Here is a 19,865-nt window from a genome sequence, read left to right on the forward strand (position 1 = left end):
TTTTTTAAACTTTAGAAAAATACTGTTAGGGTAAAAAGAATCCCAATAAAACCTTGAATGGAAAACATAATTTAATTTGGGAAGTAAAAATTATACAGTTAGTCTTCTTTTTTCAGAATATGATAATACATTTCACAAAGTCTTTTAAATACTTCATAAAAATTTTAAATTTTATTTATATCTGATTCATCCATTTCTTAAGACAGTTATCAAAAAATACTTTACTCATTCTTTTCCTAATGGAAATATTAATGTACACTTGATTAGTTTTCATGTCCTTCTTTTGCTATCAAAAGATCTTATATAGTTTCAGTTAACTATCCCTAGGCCTTTGTAGTTGCTCTATAGGCTTCTTCTGGCCGTTTAGTCCTTGGGAATGTGCATACGGTGCAGGAATACAGAAAAGCATGCTTACTCACTGCTCAATAATAGTAACTAATTAAATCAGTTGAGCTCAAAATTGTGATTCTGAAGTTACATCTGTAATCACCATTAATCTAAAGACTCATATAACTACCTCATCCCCTGAGGAATATACTATTATATTATAAAATAATATACCAAGACAAAAATCACAGGTTTTCAGGAGCTAAAGAGTGCACATGAAATAGACACATACGGCCCAAGAACAATTAGATAAGCCACAGAACTGATATACCATTAACCTCCAATTTTCTGCACCAATAAAGAGAACATTTGTAGAGCTAATAGAAAACGTGAATAATTTACCTATACAGATTAAGGAACAACTGGGTTGTCTTCTACACAGCAGAAAATAGATTATGACACGTGTATATTCTATAAAGCACAAAAGCGAAACATAAGCTTAACTGGTAGTAGCTTTCACTCACTTCTGGATCACCACTAATTTCCAATAAACTCCCAACAGAAAAAGGTTCCCAAAGTATGTGCGACTTAAGTTTTGTTTTTTCAGTTTAGAAACCACTAAGGTCAGATTAATATTATTATTAAGAAACTAATACTGTGAGACTGCTATATGCTAGGTACTGGGCTAAGCAAAACAAATTTACTGTACACACACACACACACACAAATAATATACATATACACACATAACCATGAAATGAACACTATTTTAACCTCATTTTTTAGATAAGAAACCAAGGTTACACAACTACTAAGTGGTAGAGATAAGCCCAAATTTGACCCCAAATGTTTTTAATAACCATACTATACTGTTTCATATGAATTTTTAGAATTTATTCAACCAAAAAATATTTGCTGAACACCTACTGTGGACATGTCTGACCTCACAGAGCTTACAGTTTTATGGTGGCTATACTCAAGTAAAAGAACAATCAATATAATGAAAGTTTAAACACAAGTTGTCCAGGAATGAAGAGCATAGCACATGGTAATTAAATGGATATATATAAAATGTTATGTTTTACTATTCTCACAATCTCCATAAAAGGCAACTATGGTTTAATGTACTGGAAGAAAAATGATGGTGGAGATGGTAAATGAAATTACCATGAACAGAACAGAAATCACCACGAATTTCTAGCTCACATAAAATTTAGAACACTACTAGGAAGCAGAATCATACAGCTTTATTCATTTACCCATGGGGGGAAATGTCCATATGTGCATAAATACACAGGTTTCTGATTATTGAGGATGTTAAAGGCATCTTGCTTTATCCATGCTACAAGCTATCAAAGTAGTAGCAGGGCACTTTACTAGCCACTAAGGTTTATTTCCCCAGGTGAAGGGTCATAGTTGGTGACAATAAAAGCAAAAAGTTGGGTTTAAAGCAAGCTTTCATTACCTCCTGAATGAGATGGTAGTTATTCCTTTAGTCATTTACCATTTTGTACCTTTATTTCTGGTCTTACCACGATCTACCTTATATTACGGTAATTTTACATTCACTCATCTTCTTTTTCCAGAGCATAAATCATTGGGGCAGAAAATTTATCTTTCATCTTGGTAACTCTACAGTATCTAGCCTGGTGACTGAACAGAGTAAGTGCACCACAAATATTTGTTCAATTGCATGAAGCCATACAGATAATGGCCCCTGGTAAAGGCTCATTGTACCACACTATTTAGCTCTCTGCAAACTGCCAAGTAAAAGAAATGAAATCACTAGCTTTTATTTTTCTAAAATTTTCAACTATCATAGTAACCTATAATCAGATGCAGACCTCACTGAATTTATGCATTTGAATACAAGATTTAAAATATACATATAATTATATTTTATATGATGGCAAGCTCATACAACAAAATATGCAATTTAAATATTTGGAAAAAATATCTTCAGTTTATTACTTATGTGGTCTCTTAAGCTTATTGATTTCCATTACATTAGGTTCTCGATTCTGGCTACTCCTTAGAACCACAGGTAGAGCTCTTAAACAGACTCTCTACTCCCAGAAAGCCTGACTTAACTGGTCTGGGGAAAGGTCTGTTAAGCTTCCTGATTGTTCTAAGGGACAGCCAGGGTTGAAAATCATTGTTACAAACTAAGTTGCATGTAACCATGAAACCACATACGTGGAATCTGTAAACGTTTAAAATCTTGATCCTTCACAACCTGTGGCCTATGATAAAGATTTTTGAAAATTTAGCTACTTTTGCATAAATATGACAAACCAAAATTTGAAGATTCTGCTCCTAATTAAAAAAAAAAAAAAAGCTGGTCTTTAGGAAATGCCACTGACACAGTTACCAAAAATTTTGTGGGGTGTTTAAAAGTAGTTGGATAAGATTTTATAAGGAAAACAAATAGACACAAACACTGAAGTGTATTTGTCAAAGTATATATATTAGAGATTGTTCATTTGATTGTAATCAATTTACTATCTTATCAAAAATTACTGAATCATGGAAAACTTTAATAAGGAGCTTGGTCCACACTCCTTCAACCTATTTCCAACAGTAGGCTGGGACTGAAAAATATTTTACAATAATGCATTCACTCAGATGTGGTCATGGCACAACCTGGGGGCAATTCAAATACAGCTTTCCATTACACTATATATTTCAAGTGAAAGCCTAAATATTAGATAGAAAGACGAGGAGGAAAGCAAACAAACATGTGCAGGAAAATTTTGTAAGGGCAGTAAAAATGGCACACAGGAAAAGACTAAAGGAAGCTTTAATGAATACAAAAAGTCTCCCAAGTTGAGGAAACTATAACCTCAAGACCAAGTTCAACAAACCCCAGCAACAAAAACAGAAAAAAAAAAAACCACAATAAAGCAATCATATTCAAACTGCTGAAAACCAAGAAGACAAAAATTGTAAATGAAGCCAGAGAAAAGAACATATTGCATACAGTTTGGATCCAACACAAAGTAATGAAAAGTAATGAAAATGTTAAATATGGAAGTAAATATAAAAGGTAATTTTTCTCACTTTTAATTTCTTTAAAACATAATTTACTGTTAAAAGCAAGAAGAAAAACAATGTGTTGTGGGATTTGTAGCAACAGCTGATCCTCATCATTCACAGATTCTAGATCTGTGAACATGCCTACTCGCCAAAATTTATTTGTAACCAAAAATCAATACTTTCTGTGCTTTTACAGTCATTCACAGACATGCAAAGAAGACAAAAAATTTGAGTCACTCTTGTGCATGTTCCCATCTGAAGTCAAACAAGGTGATGCTCTTGTTTCAATTCTCACAGTGTAAAAACACATGTCCTTTTCACGGTCTATTTATTGTCATGTGTTCTGAATTTGGGGGCTTTTTTGATGGTGATTTTTCTGTTTAAAATGACCCCCCAAGCATCCTACTGAAGTGCTGTCAAGTGTTCCTAAGATCAAGTAGTCTATAATATGCCTTATGGAGAGAATATGTGTGTTAGAGAAGCTTCATTCAGGCATAAGTTACAGTGCTGTTGGCTGTGAGATCAATGTTAATGAATCACCTGTATATACTAAATAAGGCATCTTTAAACAGAAACACATATAAAACAACGTTATGTATTTACTGCTTGACAAAAATGTTGTGACCAGATGCTCACAGGAACCCAACCCTGTATTTCCCCTAGGAGCAACTCTTCCAACATTCACTAATTCACTAATTCACTAATGTTTGAGGTCACTTTACAGAATATAACAATCACAAATTATGAGAACCAACTGTTTACAGAAATAAAATGTACAATAGTACAAGTGACAAAAGAAAACAGAAATATACTATTCTAAGGTATACATTACATCATACTTAGAATAGTATGATATTGTTTGAAGACATCTCTGATGAAATAAAGATGCATATTATATAAGCTAAAGGATGAAAAATTTTTTATAAAAGACCAGATACTAGTATTTTAGGCTTGGTGTACCATATGGTCTCTGTCACAGCCACTTAACTCTGCTGTTGTAGCATAAAAGCAGTCACAGGCAAGATATTACTGAATGAGCATGCTATGTCCCAATAAAGCTCTATTCACAAAAAGAGATGGTGGGTGAGATTTGGCCCATAGATGTAGTCTACTGACCCTGGCACTAGAGAAATTGCTTAAAAATTTTTTTTAAAGAGAATAAATCAACAATGGAGATAAAATGGACTTATAGAATATACTCAATTCAAAAGAAGAGAAAATGACCCAAGACCAGAAGAGACAAACAGAAAACAATACATTTAAATGCATCTATATTAAACATTGTATTAAATATAAATGGTTTAAGCACTTAAAAAACAGAAGTTGTCAGACTGAATTTAAAAAGCATGACCCAAGCATATGTAATCTACAAAAAACCCCACTTCACATATGAAGACAGAAAGTATATAAGCAAAAACATATAAAAATATACCACAATGCAAACACTAATCTTTTGGGGAAAAAAATAAGACTGGTTATATCAATACCACACAAATGTGACTTCAGAACAAGGTACATTACCAGAGATAAGGAAAAAAACTTACACTGAAAAAGAAATTAATATATCAAAGGTTGTAAAAATCCTAAATGTGCCTGCAAATAATTTTTGCTTCATGTTTTTAAGCTCTATTAATTAAAACTGAGAGGACTAATAGACAAATCTAAAATTATACTCAGATTTCAATACTCCTTTCTCAATAAATGGTAGAACGAGTAAAAAGAAATCCATAAAGAAAACACTATCAACCAACTCTTCCTAACCTTCATAGAAAACTTCACTCAACAAGAGCAGAATATACATTTAAAAGAATTGCATATGTAACATTCAGAATGTAGTGTAAGATAGAATCCTACACTATTAAAAATAAAACCCCTCAAATTATACACATTGAAATTAAAGTATATTCTTGGGCCAAAATTAAAATAAAACTAGAAATCATTATAACATAAAAACATCTGAAAATTTTTCAAATGCTTCCAAATTAAACAATCCATGGATCGCAGATGAAATCACAAGAGAAATTAGGAATTTAAACAAAATGTAAATGAAAATACAACATATCAAAGTTTGTGGCATGCAGTTAAAGTAGTGATTAGAGGGAAACTTATAGCACTAGACACATATAAAAAAGACAAGACTCAAATCAATGACCCAAGCTTCCACCTTAAGAAACTGAAAAAATAAAGTTAAACTCAAAGAAGGTAGAAAAAAGAAAATTAAAAAATTGAAAACAGACAATAATAGAGAAATCACTTTAAAGGGTAATGAACATAAAACACAACTTTCACCAATGGATTTGCCAACTCAGATGAAATGAAAATCTTCCTTTAAAGACACAAATTATCAAAGTGCACTCACAAAGAAATAGATAATCTGAATAGTTCTATGCCCATTAAAGAAATAGAAATTGAGTTAAAAACCTTCTCATAAAAAAAAATTCTAGGCACAGATGGCTTCATTGGTGAATTCTACCAAATATGTCAGGAAGAAATAATTACAGTTTTGTACACATTTATTCAGGAAACAGGAGGGAAATACATCCAAACTCATTTTGTGAAGCCAACTTTACCCTGATACCAAAACCACACAGAGATAATAGAAGAAAAAAAAGTTACAGGCCAATACATTATCTTAGACAGAAAAATATTAAGAAAATATAGGAAAGTATAAAAATGATAATATATGATGACCAGGAGGGTTTGTTGCAGGAATGCAAGGTTGGCTTAACATTCAAAGGTAAGCCAACATACCTCATCAATATTAACAGACTAAAGGATAAAAAAACACAGATACAGAAAAAGTATTTAACAAATTTACAGTCATTCAAGATAAAAAGTCTAAGCCAACTAGGAATAGACAGGAATTGCCTTAACTTGATGAAGAACATCTAAAAAAATTTACAAGCAACTTAATGGTGGAAGACCAAATGCTGTTCCTTTTAAGAGTGGTAACAAGGCACAGATGTCCACTCTTACCACTTCTATGCAATATAGTCCTGGAGGTTTAGCCTCCAGTACAAAACAAGAAAATGAAATGAAATTTTGGAAGGCAAAACATAAAACTATCTTTATTTACAAAAGACAAGATCATCTATATAGAGAATCTTAAAGAATTTTTTAAAGTTACTAGAAGTAATAAATGAGTTTAGCAAGGTTGCAGGACACAATGTCAATGTACAAAAATCACAATATTTCTATATAATAAAATGAAAAATCAGACTGAGATTTTTTTTAAAGTCCCATTTATAATAGCACCAAAACCCCACTTATAATAGCACCAAAACCATCAGCAAAATGATGTACACAATTTCTATAGGGTTTTCTTTTTGTAGAAATTGTCAAGTTGATTTTAATGGAAATGCAAAGGACACAGACTGGTCAAAACAATTTTGGAAAAAAGAACAAAGTTGGAGGACTTAATGCACCTGACCTCATGTCTTTATAAAATTAAAGAATTCAAGACAATGTGAAATCAGTTTAGGGGTACACAGATATAGGCCAATAAAGCAAAACAATGTTCAGAAATAGATCAAAATGTATGGTTAACTGATTTACAATAAAGGTCCTAAAGTAATTCAGTGAAGGAAGAATAGTCTTTTCAACAAATGATCCTGAAAAAATTTGATGTCCAATGCAAAGAAATGAAGCTCAACCTTTATCTCACACCATATACAAAAATTATTATTTTTTTTAATAAATTCAGATGAATGGGTTGGAAGCGGTTTACGGTTTTGTTTTGTTTTTTTTTTTAAAGATTTTACTTATTTATTTGACAGAGAGACACAGCGAGAGAGGGAACACAAGCAGGGGGAGTGGGAGAGGGAGAAGCAGGCTTCCCATGGAGCAGGGAGCCCAATGTGGGGCTCGATCCCATCATGACCTGAGCCGAAGGCAGACGCTTAACCACTGAGCCACCCAGGCACCCCCCAAAATATTTTTGAAATGGATTGTTACGAGTTGAGTTGTGTTCCTCCAAAAGATGTTAAAATCCTAACCCCTAGAACCTGTGAATGTGACCTTTGGAAATAGGGTTTCTGTAGATAGATGATCCAGTTAGAATGAAGTCATTAAGGAGGGCCCTAACCCAGTAGGACTGTGACCTGATAAAAAGGGGAAATTTGTCAACACAGACAGACATTTATAGAGAGAAGTCAATATGAAGACACAGGAAGAATACCATCTATAAGCTAAGGAATGCCTGAGGCCATTAGAAGCTGGGAGAGAGGCATGAAACAGATTCTCACTCACAGCCCTCACAGAAGGAACAAACTCTACTGATATCTCAGTTACAGACAGCTAGCCTCAAAAACTGTCAGAAAAATTTCTATTGCTTAAGCCATGCAGCTGTGGTAGTCCCACAGAACTAACATATGGATTATAAAGATAAAAGCTGAAATTATGAAACTTCCAGGAGAAAACAGGGGACAAAATCTTTCTTATCTTCATTCAGGCAAATATTTTTTAGATATGAAACAAAAGCACTATCCATAAAGAAAAAAATTAATTGTACTTCATTAAAATTAGAAATTTTGGCTCTCCAAATGATACTGTTAAGAGAACAAAGAATATAGCATATTATAATGAAAAGTACATAAACTAACTTAGATCAGACAAAATAGACTTTTTTTTTTTAAAGATTTTATTTATTTATTTGACAAACAGAGAGCACAAGCAGGCAGAGAGGCAGGCAGAGGGAGAGGGAGAAGCAGACTCTCCACTGAGCAGGGAGCCCGATGTGGGGCTCAATCCCAGGACCCTGGGATCATGACCTGAGCTGAAGGCAGCTGCTTAACCGACTGAGCCACCCAGGCACCCCCAGACAAAATAGACTTTAAGCCAAAGACTGTAATAAGAGACAAAGAAGGTCATTATATAGTGATAAAGGAGTCAATCCAACAAGAGGATATAATCTTTGCAAATATTTATGCACCCAACATAGGGGCACCTAAATATATAAAGTATATAAAGCCAATATTAACGGACTTGAAAGAAGAAATAGACAACTACACAATAATAAAGGGATTTTAGTACTGCACTTTCAACAATGGATAGATCACCCAGACAGAAAATCAAAAAAGGAACACTGGAGTTAAACTATACATTAGACCAGACACGTAACATTTACAGTAACATTCCATCCAAAAGCAGCAGAATACATATTCTTCTCAAGCAAACATGGAACATCCTCCAGGACAGATCACGTTAGGCCACAAAACAAGTCTTAATAAATTTAAGAAGACTGAAATCATATAAAACATCTTTTCCTATGACAATGGTATGAAACTAGAAATCAATTACAAAAAAAAAAAAAAAACCTGGAAAATTCACAACTATGTGGACATTAAATAACATGAATTGTACAACTAGTCAAGGTGAGATCAAAAGAGAATAAAAAAATACCTTGAGACAAATGAAAAATACATATACCAAAACTTATGGGATGCATAAGTTCCGAGAGCAAAGTTCATAGCAGTAAACACATACATGAAGAAAAAGATCTCAAATAAACAACCTAACTTTACACCTCAAGGAACTAGAAAAGTAACAAACTAAGCCCAAAGTTAGCAGAAGGAAAGAAGTAACAAAGATCATAGTGAAATTAAATCAAATAGAGACTAAAAAGACAACAGAAAAGATCAATGAAACTAAGAGCTAGTTTTTTGAAAAGATAAGCAAAACAAACCTTTAGCTTAAAGAAAAGAGAGGACTCAAAATTACAAATGAAAGAGGTGACACTGATACCACTTAAATACAAAGGAACATAAAAGACTACTATAAATAATTATACACCAACAAATTGGACACTTGGAAAAAATGGATAAATTCCTAGAACAACCTACCAAGCCTGAATCATGAACGAGTAGAAAATATTAACAGACCAATTCTATAGTAAGAAGATTGAACTGGTAATCAAAATCCTCACAAAACAAACAAAAAAAAGCTAGATTACTTTACTGATAAATTCTACCAAACATTTAAAGAATTAATACCAGTTGTTCTCAAACTCTTCCAAACCATATAAGAGGAAGGAACATTTTTCCAAGCTCATGAGGCCAGCATTACCCTGATACTAAAGACAGACAATGACACTACAAGGAAAAAAAAAATTATAGCTCAACCTTCTTGATCAACACAGATGCAAATATTCTCAACAAATATAAGCAAACTGAATTTAACACCACATTAAAAGGATCATACACCATGATCAAGTGGGATTTATTCCAGGGATGCAAGAATAATTCAACATCTGGGAATCAATAAATGTGATATACCATATTAACATAATAAAGGATAATAAGTCATCTCAATAGATGCAGAAAAAGCATTTGATAAAATTCAACATCAATTCATGACAAAAACTCTAAACGAAGTGAGGTATAGAGAAAACATACCTCAACATAACAGGGGCTGTATATGACAAGCCCACAGCTAACATCATACTCAGTGGAAAACCTAAGATCAGGAATAAGACAAGGATGTCCATTCTTGCCACTTTTATTCAACATAGTACTGGAAGTCCTAGCCAGATCAATTAGGCAAGAAAAAGAAATAAAAGACATCTAAATCAGAAAGGAAAAAGTAAAATTGTCTATGTTTGTAGGTGACATGAAACACTCCAATAAAAAATTTTGTTAGAATTAATCAACAAATTCAGTGAAGTTGCCAGATACAAAAATCATATACAATAATCAGTTGCCTTTCTATACACTAATAAGTTACTATCAGAAAGAGAAATTAAGAAAACAATCTCATGTATAATTGCATCAAAAATAAAATACCTATAAATAAATTAGTGATGTCCTCAACATCACTAATCATCATCAGATAAAATACCTATAAAATAAGGTGAAAGATCTACACACTAAAAATTGTATCTATAAGACATTAATGAAAGAAACTGAAGACCCAAATAAATGGAAAAATATTATGTTCATGGACTGGAAGAATATTATTAAAATGTCCCTACTACCCAAAATAATCTACAGATTCAATGCAATCCCTATTTTCCAATGGCATTTTTCACAGAAATAGAAAAAACAATCTTAAAATTTATACAAAACCACAAAAGAACCCGAATAGCCAAAGCAATCTTGAGAAAGAAGAACAAAGCTGGAGGCATTTACATTTCTTGATTTCAAACTATACTTCAAAGCTATAGTAATCAAAACAGTATGGTATTAGCACAAGAATGGACATATAAATCAATGGAACAGAATAGAGAGCCTAGAAATAAACCTATGCATATATGGCCAATGAACTTATGACAAAGAAATCAAGAATATACAATGGAAAGGATAGTCTTTTCTATAAATGGTGCTGGGAGAACTGGGACAGCCAAATGCAAAAGAATGAAATTGGACCCCTCTTTTACACCATACACAAAAATCAACTCAAAATGGACTTAAGACTTGAATGTAGGACCTGCAACCACAAAATTCTTAGAAGAAAACATAAGGGATAAATTCCTTGATATCATTCTTGGCAATGATTCTTTGGATTTGACACTAAAAGGAAAGGCAACAAAAGCAAAAATAAGCAAGGGGGACTACATCAAACTATAAAGCTTCTTCTCAGCCAAGGAAACCACCGACAAAAATCAAAACACAACCACAGAAGGTGGAAAACGTATTTGCCAATCATGTATCTGATAAGGGTTTAATACCCAAAATATATAAAGAACTATAACTCAGTGGCAAAAACAACAAAAATAACAACAAACAATCCTATTTATTTATTTAATTTATTTATTTTTAAAGATTTTATTTATTTATTTGACAGAGACACAGCGAGAGTAGGAACACAAGCAGGGGCAGTGGGAGAGGGAGAAGCAGGCCTCCCGCTGAGGAGGGAGCCCAACACGGGGCTCAATCCCAGGACCCTGGGATCATGACCTGAGCCGAAGGCAGTCGCCCAACGACTAAGCCACCCAGGTGCCCCAACAATCCAATTTAAAAATGGGCAGAAGAACTGAATAGACATTCCCCCAAAGAAGACATACAAGTAGCCAACAGGCACATGAAAAGGTCCTCAATATCACTAATCATCAGGAAAATGCAAATTAAAACCACAAGGAGATATCACCTCCTGGCTGTCAGAATGGCTAACATCAATAGGACAAGAGATAAGAAGTGTTGGTGAGAATGTGGAAGAAAGGGAACCCTTGTGCACTACTGGTGGGAATCTAAATTTGTGCAGCCACTATAGAAAACAGTACGGATGAGGGAAAAAAAAGAAAAAGAAAAGAGTATGGACGTTCCTCAAAAAATTAAAAAGAGAACTACCATATGATCAAGCAATGCCATTTCTGGGTATATATCTGAAGAAAATGAAAGCACTACCTCTAATAGATACCTGTACTCCATGTCAATGCATCATTATTTACAATAGCCAAGACACGGAAACAACCAAATGTCCATCCAAGGATGAATGAATAAAGATATTGTGGTATATATACAATAGAATATTATTCAGCCACAAAGAGAAGGAAATCCTACCATTTGCGACAGCATGGATGGACCTTGAAAGCACTATTAAGTGAAGTAAGTCAAGGAGAGCAAGACAACTACTGTATGATCTCACTTGCATGTGGAATCTCATATAACTTAACTCACAGAGACAGAGAACAGATTGATGGTTACCAGAGGCAGAGGGCAGGAATGGGGAAAATGAGTGAAGGTAGTCAAAGGGTACAAACTTCCAGTTATAAGATAAATAAGTTCTGGCAATGTAATGTACAGCATGGTGTGTATAGTTAACAATTCTTTACTGTATATTTGAAAGCTGCTAAGAGATTAGACCTTGGAAGTTCTCATCACAAGAAAAAAATTAACTGTGGGAGGTGATATTATGTTAACTACATTTATTGTAATTATTCTGCTAAATATACACATATCAAATCATTATTTTGTATGCCTTAAACTAATACAAATTTATATATCAATTATATCTCCATAAAACTGGAAAAAAATTAGAAGCAACATAAATGACCAAAATAAGAAACTGGTTGTAAACTTTATGCTTCAAGATGACTGAATGCAGTAGCCTTTAAAATGACGATTATTTAGACTATTATTTAGATTAAAAAGAGAGAGGATGAAAAGAAACCACAGACTGGAAGAAAATACCTGCATTTTATATTTGATAAGAACTTGTATCTAAGATGTTTAAGAACTTTTATACCTCAATCTGTACAGAACTTAAAGAAAATATGTGAATAGCAATTAAGCCCATGGACAGATAACCAATCTCATTAGTCATTAGGAAAATGCAAATTAAAACCACAAGGAGATATTACTACACACCAACCTGAACAGTTAAATTAAAAAGATTAGAAATACCAAGTGTTGGCAAGGATATGGCCATCTTCCTCCTAAATATTTATCCCAAGGAAATGAAAACATGTATCTACAATCAAGATGTGAATGAGAATGTTCATAGCAACTCTATTCATAATGCCCCCAAATTAGAAAAAACTCTAATATCAATCAACTGATGACTGAATAAACAAAGTACAGTATATCCATACAATGGAACAGTACTCAGCAACAAAAAGGAACTACTGACATACCTAACAGCATGGATGAATTAAAAACAAAAACACAAAACACTGAGGTATGTGAAAGATGGCAGGACAAAAGACTACATACTATGACTTCGTTAATATGAAAATCTAAAAAAAAAGTGTAACCATAGTAACAGAATGCAGAGCAGTGGTGGCCCAGGACCACGATGAGGAAAGGAGACTGCAAAAGTACAAGAGGGAACTTATGGGCTGATGGAAATGCTCTAGATCTTGAATGCGTGATAGTTGCACAACCACATAAAATTGCTAAAACTCATCAAACTTATGATCTCAACAGGGATGGATTTTATTATAGGTAAATTATATCTTATCTGATTTTTTAAAAACAAACGCCTAATAAAAATAGCTCTTAAGGGAAAAAATAACTGCATATATTACATGGCACATTTCTATTTAATGTCTGAAAGGTGCTAGAAAAACTATAAAATCCAATCTTACCCAGTAAAATAATTTAAAAATGTAACAGTTATTCTTTTTAGATCATTGCACTTTCTAAAAAATATTTAAATATTATTTCTGAATATGGAATACATGCATAAGGCACAAAATTCAAAAGGCACACAAGGGTATACAATGAAATGTAAATCTCCCTTTCACTTACTCCCCAGTCACTAGTTCCCTTCCTGGAAGAAACCTATCTCTCCTTCCAAAGTCATCTAAAAACAATCAAGAGGGGCGCCTGCGTGGCTCAGTCGTTAAGCATCTGCCTTCGGCTCAAGTTATGATCCTAGGGTCCTAGGATTGAGCCCCGCACTGTGTCTCTGTCAAATAAATAAATAAAATCTTTAAAATAAATAAATAAAATAAAAAAATAAAAGCAATCAAGAAATTAAATGTATGCGTATATATGTATGTTTAAGTGTGTGTAATACAAAATGATAGCATAGTATGCCCTGTTCTGCACTTACGTTATCTATATATCCTATATATCTTGCAGATGTCCCTCTCCCCCATCCATGTACACACAAAATGTTTCCTTTTTTAATAGCTGCAAAAACTTTTAAAGAATCCCACAAACTACACCTTGGATCACTACAGTGGTACTTTAAAAAGCCTTACAAATCTGTAAATTTGTAAACTCTATTCTTGAATCTGGGGTCAAATTCCCATTCCTTATGTCTGTGGTCAATTATTACTAATACATTGTTAGCTTTGGATGGCAAAAAATGTAAAACAGACGGAATATACCTTTGGTATTATGACTAGATTAAAAATAGATTTTAAAATATTATTAAAATGAAATTATAGGTCAGGTAACCCTCCTCGCTTAATTTAAAACTTGGGTTGCCCTCTGGGTTTATTTCACTAACTTTTAGAGACCTTTCTTCTGGTCCCCTAAACTAAGCTCTTTTCATCACTTTTCAGCCTTGTTAGTTTCTCTATAAAAAGAGAGATGGGGAGGCGCCTGGGTGGCTCAGTCGTTAAGCGTCTGCCTTCGGCTCAGGTCATGATCCCAGGGTCGTGGGATCAAGCCCCGCATCGGGCTCCCTGCTCAGCGGGGAGCCTGCTCCTCCCTCTCCCACTTCCCCTGCTTGTGTTCCTTCTCTCGCTGTCTCTCTCTCTCCGTCAAATAAATAAATAAAATCTTAAAAAAAAAAAAAGAGAGAGATGGGAAGAAGGTTCTTCTGGAGGATAATGATTCCATTTCAAGAGTCATAGCAGAACACTAGGGCCATAATCTTCAAAAATTTCTGGAACACAGGAACTCTGTCTTATTAAAGTTTGATAAAAATCAGTCCCATTATCTCCCCCAGAAAAACGCTACTTTTCTTCCTGAATTTTCTATCTTGGTTACCAGCATCACCACCCATCTAGTCACCCACGCTGCCCTTCCATCCTTTGTTCCTCCTCTATGTCCAATAGGCTATTAAGTTTTACCAACACTACTTTCCCAATACCCTTCAAATATATCATCATCACTTTCCAACCATCTCAGTTCAGATCTTCATTACAATGGCTTCTTATCTGATCTCCTTACTTTACGTCATACTTGGTTACACATTTAAGCTTTCCAAAACACAAATCTGATCATGTTGGGTTGCTGCACACAGACCTTTGTTAAATCTACACTCTTACAGGAATCAAGTGTGAAACTTTTCTTTGGCATGAGGCAGGTAGTGTGGGGCAGTGAAAAGAGGATACAGATTTATAAGTTAAAAAAGACTTGTGTTCGGGGGCACCTGGGTGGCTCAGTCAATTAAGCGTCTGCCTTCGGCCCAGGTCATGGTCCTGGGGTCCTGGGATCCAGCCCCACGTGTGGTTCCCTGCAGGGAGCCTGCTTCTCCCTCCTCCTCTGCTCCTCCCCTCCGCTCACGTGCGACCTCTGTTCACTCTCTCTTGCTAATAAATAAAATCTCAAAAAAAAAAAAAGATCTGTGTTTGAAGTCTGACTTTCAGCAAGTAATTAAATGTCTCTGAAATTTAGTTTCCTCCTTTATTCAGCAGCAATTATATCACCTATACCCATTCCACTCAGTGAGGTCCTTGGAGAAGGAGCATCAATACCACCTAAGAGTATATTACAAATGCAGAGCCACCCCAAACCTACTCATTCAAAATCTGTATCTTAATACAATCACTAGATGATTGGCATACACATTACAGTTTGAGATGCACCACAAACTTGTGAGATTAGTTAGAAAGTGCATGTAAAGCTCCTGACATAGAGTAGGCACTCAATAAATGTTGCCTATTATAATCTTCCTCTTTTCCTTTTCTGTATCTTTGCTCCTCCTGATTCTTTTGCCTGGAATGTATTCCTCACCTCCTATATTATTGAAATCTTGCTCATTAAGTATCAAATGAAATGTTACTTTCTGTTCCAAGTCTTCTACATCCTTTATCAAAGTGAGAAGGGCACTCTGTAACTTCACTTTCTACTTTTTATGTTTTACTCTGGTGAATAGGTTTCCTTCAGTAGACTTTAAGCTTTTTGAGGGAAGGGACATCTGATTAATCTATTTCCTAAAATTTAACCAGTACCCTATCTTTTAGAAGGTTCAGGTAGATGCAGTTACTAAGAATAGATAAAAGAAAAGCAGGTGTGTCCATGACAGTCCTGGCAGTAAACCTGGAGCTGTACATGTGTAAAATGGATGACTGATGAGCAAGTGCCCAAGACAAGAGGAAAGGTAAAAACGAGAAAACTTCTGACAGGTTTTTCCATCCTCCAGATGAGTTAGGGATCCATGAAACATCTCTAGAAAATCTTAGGATCTGAGCTGGTTCCCTTAAGATTTTTCTCTGATTTAGCCTGAAACAGGTCATCCCTTGAAACTCCTTTCTCTTTTATCTGTCTCTAGCAGTGAAGACCCAAATTTAGATTAAATGATTCAGAATCTCACTGCTGGAATTACACACCAGAAATCATCCCAACTCAATCATTTGATAGATTTGGAAACTATAATCCAGAGAAGTCAAATCACTTATGCAAAGTTATACAGTAAATAAACAATACAGCTGACCTAGTTTCAAGCTCAAAACTCTTACACTACACTTAAACAACAGTTAGGATCCCAGCAAATGTCAAAAGGAATGTGTAATATGCTTATGCTTATATATACTATATATTTTTGCCAAATGCATCCCCATTTCACTATAATATTGATTCAAATTCAGTTTACTATGATATTCATTTTATGCTGGCTATCTCTATAATCAATAATTCTATTTTATATCTATATAAAGTTTACCCTGAGTTATTTTTCCAGCTCTATCCTATTTCCTTGGTATCACTGTATTTTTTCATGGATTATGATGTTTAATCTAGTTTCCTAAGAGTTAACCCATCTGACCCACATCTCACATCTGTATTAAAGATGAAGTAACATGAATTCTAAAATAATCCTGTAGAAAATCAGTATGCCTCTGTATGAATATAAGAACGAAATGAAATTTGTTAAGATTGAAAACAGTAATACAGATTCTACCAAAATATTAATTATAAATTTCTATAGGCTCAAATAAAAAGGAAACATTCAAGTTACAAATTGTAGTTAAGATAAATTCTTATCTTTAAATTAAAAACCTAGTTGCCAAGATATTTGTGAAAAACCCCTATAACATTTAATGAAAGGGAAAATAAAAGCAAAAATACTTAAAAGACACGCAGATGATTCTACAGATCTACAAAAGGAAAGTGAATCTTTAGGCTACATTTCAATAGACAAGTTACTGTTACCACACAGGAGGCATAGGCTATTTCTACAAACCGCATAACATTTTTTTTAGACTGTTAATTACTTCTACATCAGAAGATAGTAACAAATCATATAAAGCATAAGAAATTAAAACAAAAACAGTAAAATGAGGAGCCTAAATACAAATATATTATTCTCACCTGATATGATTTTTCCAATAAAAAGTACACTAATTTGTTTGAAACACATCTGAAACATATGCTCAGTCCATTAAAAATAAAATGTAACCAATTCTTACTACTTAAACATATAGGTCTATGACAAAATAGAGAACATACCCACTTATCCATCAAATCAAGATTATTAAAGACATTTAGTTAAGGTTCCTTAAAAAATGGTATAGTATAGGGCATGAGGTAGGCAAAAGGGAAACAAAATAAAACCACCCTCAATTTCAAATTTTTTTTATATTGTCATATATGCAAAAGTCATTTACCAATTTTTTTAAGCAAGAGAGAGTGGTCTTCTCATATTAAATGGCAGTATAGGCGAAATCAAGACCTAAAGGGAAGAAGGTACAAAAAAGAGTGCAGAATATGAGGCACCTAGGAAAAACAGGTGTGGACCTGGGACTCAGCCACAGCTGTGTCCCATCCTTTTGGTAAGCCACCTGGATGCCTTGTATTCTCTGCCTCCTGTTTTCTCTAAAAACAAATGAGATTTCTCAAGTCCTCTTGATTTTATATGGATTTTCCTGCTCTTAAAAGAAAAAATAAACAGGCAGTATTTTAAAGTTAGGATAAAGGCTCCAGTTGTTAGAATCTGAAATTTCAGACTTTAGGCTTCTAATCTATTAGCACTCTACCAAAATGATCCAAATTAGGATATAAACAATTGATCCATATGTTAACTCACTGTTGCATGTATAACTTATAGGAAGGCATTAGATACAATATTAATTAGAAAAACTATTGACATAAATAGCATGCACGGTACCTTTTGATAAACAATGGAGCACACAAGATCCTTGACAGCAGATAAAGATAGTTCCTGGGCTTCGATGGTAACGCTCTCCCGTGTAAGGCCAATTTGCAGCAGAAATGAAATTGTATGCTCTGAGCCTCTGGAGTTAGTGAGTGATGGCGCACTGAAACTTCCATTAGAGAGTCGGGCAGAGAGTCCTGTTTTAGGACTTGAACACGGAGAAGGAGCTGGAAGCACAGCAGGAAGAGTTGCAGGTAATACAGACTTCTGGGCTGATGGAGGGGAATTGTTTGCAGACATCTGCCTTTCTTTAATATTTTAAAATAGTTGTCAATTTTTTTTCAGTGGTTATGAAGAGGCTTTTAAAATCACAGCAGTAAAAAAATGACTGTACTTTTGGATTTAATTGAAAACTTCTTTATTTCCTCTTTTAAGCCACTCATGCCAATGATTGCAACTTCTACAACTGTGAGTTGAATACACAAAAGGTCCTACTTCCCTTAGTATCAGTCCCATCAAAAAGGAGTCTTGTCTTTAGGACCACAACCAGAGATTTGGAAAGGATTTAACATCACTGTATTTTCCTCATCAGAAAAGAGTTGACACTGCTTCTTTACTAACCATCTTCATTTATTTTCTTTTAAGTCTACTCTTGTCTCTCTCTTTTAATTTCAGAGAATACATAGTGAATAAAAGTTGTTTTTCTATTAAGATGAAATCCTCCTGGTTTAAAAAATAAGTGTTTAGGATTAATCTATTTAACCCTTATCTTGAGGTTTACTGATTTGATGGGACACTTTTTCAAATGTCCATACCTTAAATCACCTTTTCAAATGTCTTTACTTTCATTTTTGGGGGGGGGCAAATTTTTCCATGATGAAGCACAAAACTTTTTAAAACAGTACAGGCATATTTCACTTGATGAATGGGTCCACTGAGAAAAGTTGATGCTTTCTGAAATGCAGTCAGCCTGGAAGGAATTTTAAAAACACTCTTAATATTTTATACTCATTTGACATTATTTTAAAAAACCAAGAATCCCTGTATTTTTTTTTTAAATGATAAGTTTTGGTTGTATGTTTGTAATTCACCAAGAATCCTAATGGGTAGCCATTTTGGGGGGGGGTCTAGTTAACAGAGACATTATTTTCCTAGAGGTATAATTTTAGGGAGAGCCTCCTGCTCACCACCACCACCACCACCAAGTCCCTGGCACTCCTCACTAATACCTGAAACCTGAAGATCAAACACTTTTATTCCACAAATATACAACTGAGTTAGGAGAGAAACAACGAAAAATAGAAGGGACTAAAAGAAGGTTAAAATGGACACTGTCATAGAACTAAAGTACAAACCACTCAGCCATACAAAAGATGTATAATACTGTCCTAATAAAGACACGTCAAAAGTATTCTTTTTTTATATCAAAAAATCTAATTCTGCCAAAATATGATTGTTGACTTGCTTTGTTGACAGGCTTCTTTCAGAAAGCTAAGGAAGCAGAAGGGAACATACTATGCACAGTTATAATGTGAACGATGTATTGATGACAGGATCACAGGAGAAAGTGATCTTATTATAAAGCGTTTCTAAAAGTAAAAAAAGAGGGCGCCTGGGTGGCTCAGTTGGTTAAGCGACTGCCTTCGGCTCAGGTCATGATCCTGGAGTCCCGGGATCGAGTCCCGCATCGGGCTCCCTGCTCGGCAGGGAGTCTGCTTCTCCCTCTGACCCTCCTCCCTCTCATGCTCTCTGTCTCTCATTCTCTCTCTCGCAAATAAATAAATAAAATCTTTAAA

At 34.3% G+C, this 19,865-nt stretch overlaps 1 protein-coding gene across 1 annotated transcript in view; it reads right to left on the reverse strand.

Moving 5' to 3' along the window:
- PRKD3 (protein kinase D3) overlaps nt 1-19,865 on the reverse strand; it is an 85,183-nt gene that overhangs the window by 58,448 nt on the left and 6,870 nt on the right. The window contains exon 2 of the mRNA XM_021697416.2: nt 18,082-19,039. Within this exon, the coding sequence (XP_021553091.1) occupies nt 18,082-18,369 (288 nt within the window). The 5' untranslated portion in view covers nt 18,370-19,039. The remainder of the gene's footprint in view (nt 1-18,081; nt 19,040-19,865) is intronic.

This window comes from Neomonachus schauinslandi, chromosome 10 (assembly GCF_002201575.2).
Source record: "Neomonachus schauinslandi chromosome 10, ASM220157v2, whole genome shotgun sequence".
Classification (NCBI taxonomy): domain Eukaryota; kingdom Metazoa; phylum Chordata; class Mammalia; order Carnivora; family Phocidae; genus Neomonachus; species Neomonachus schauinslandi.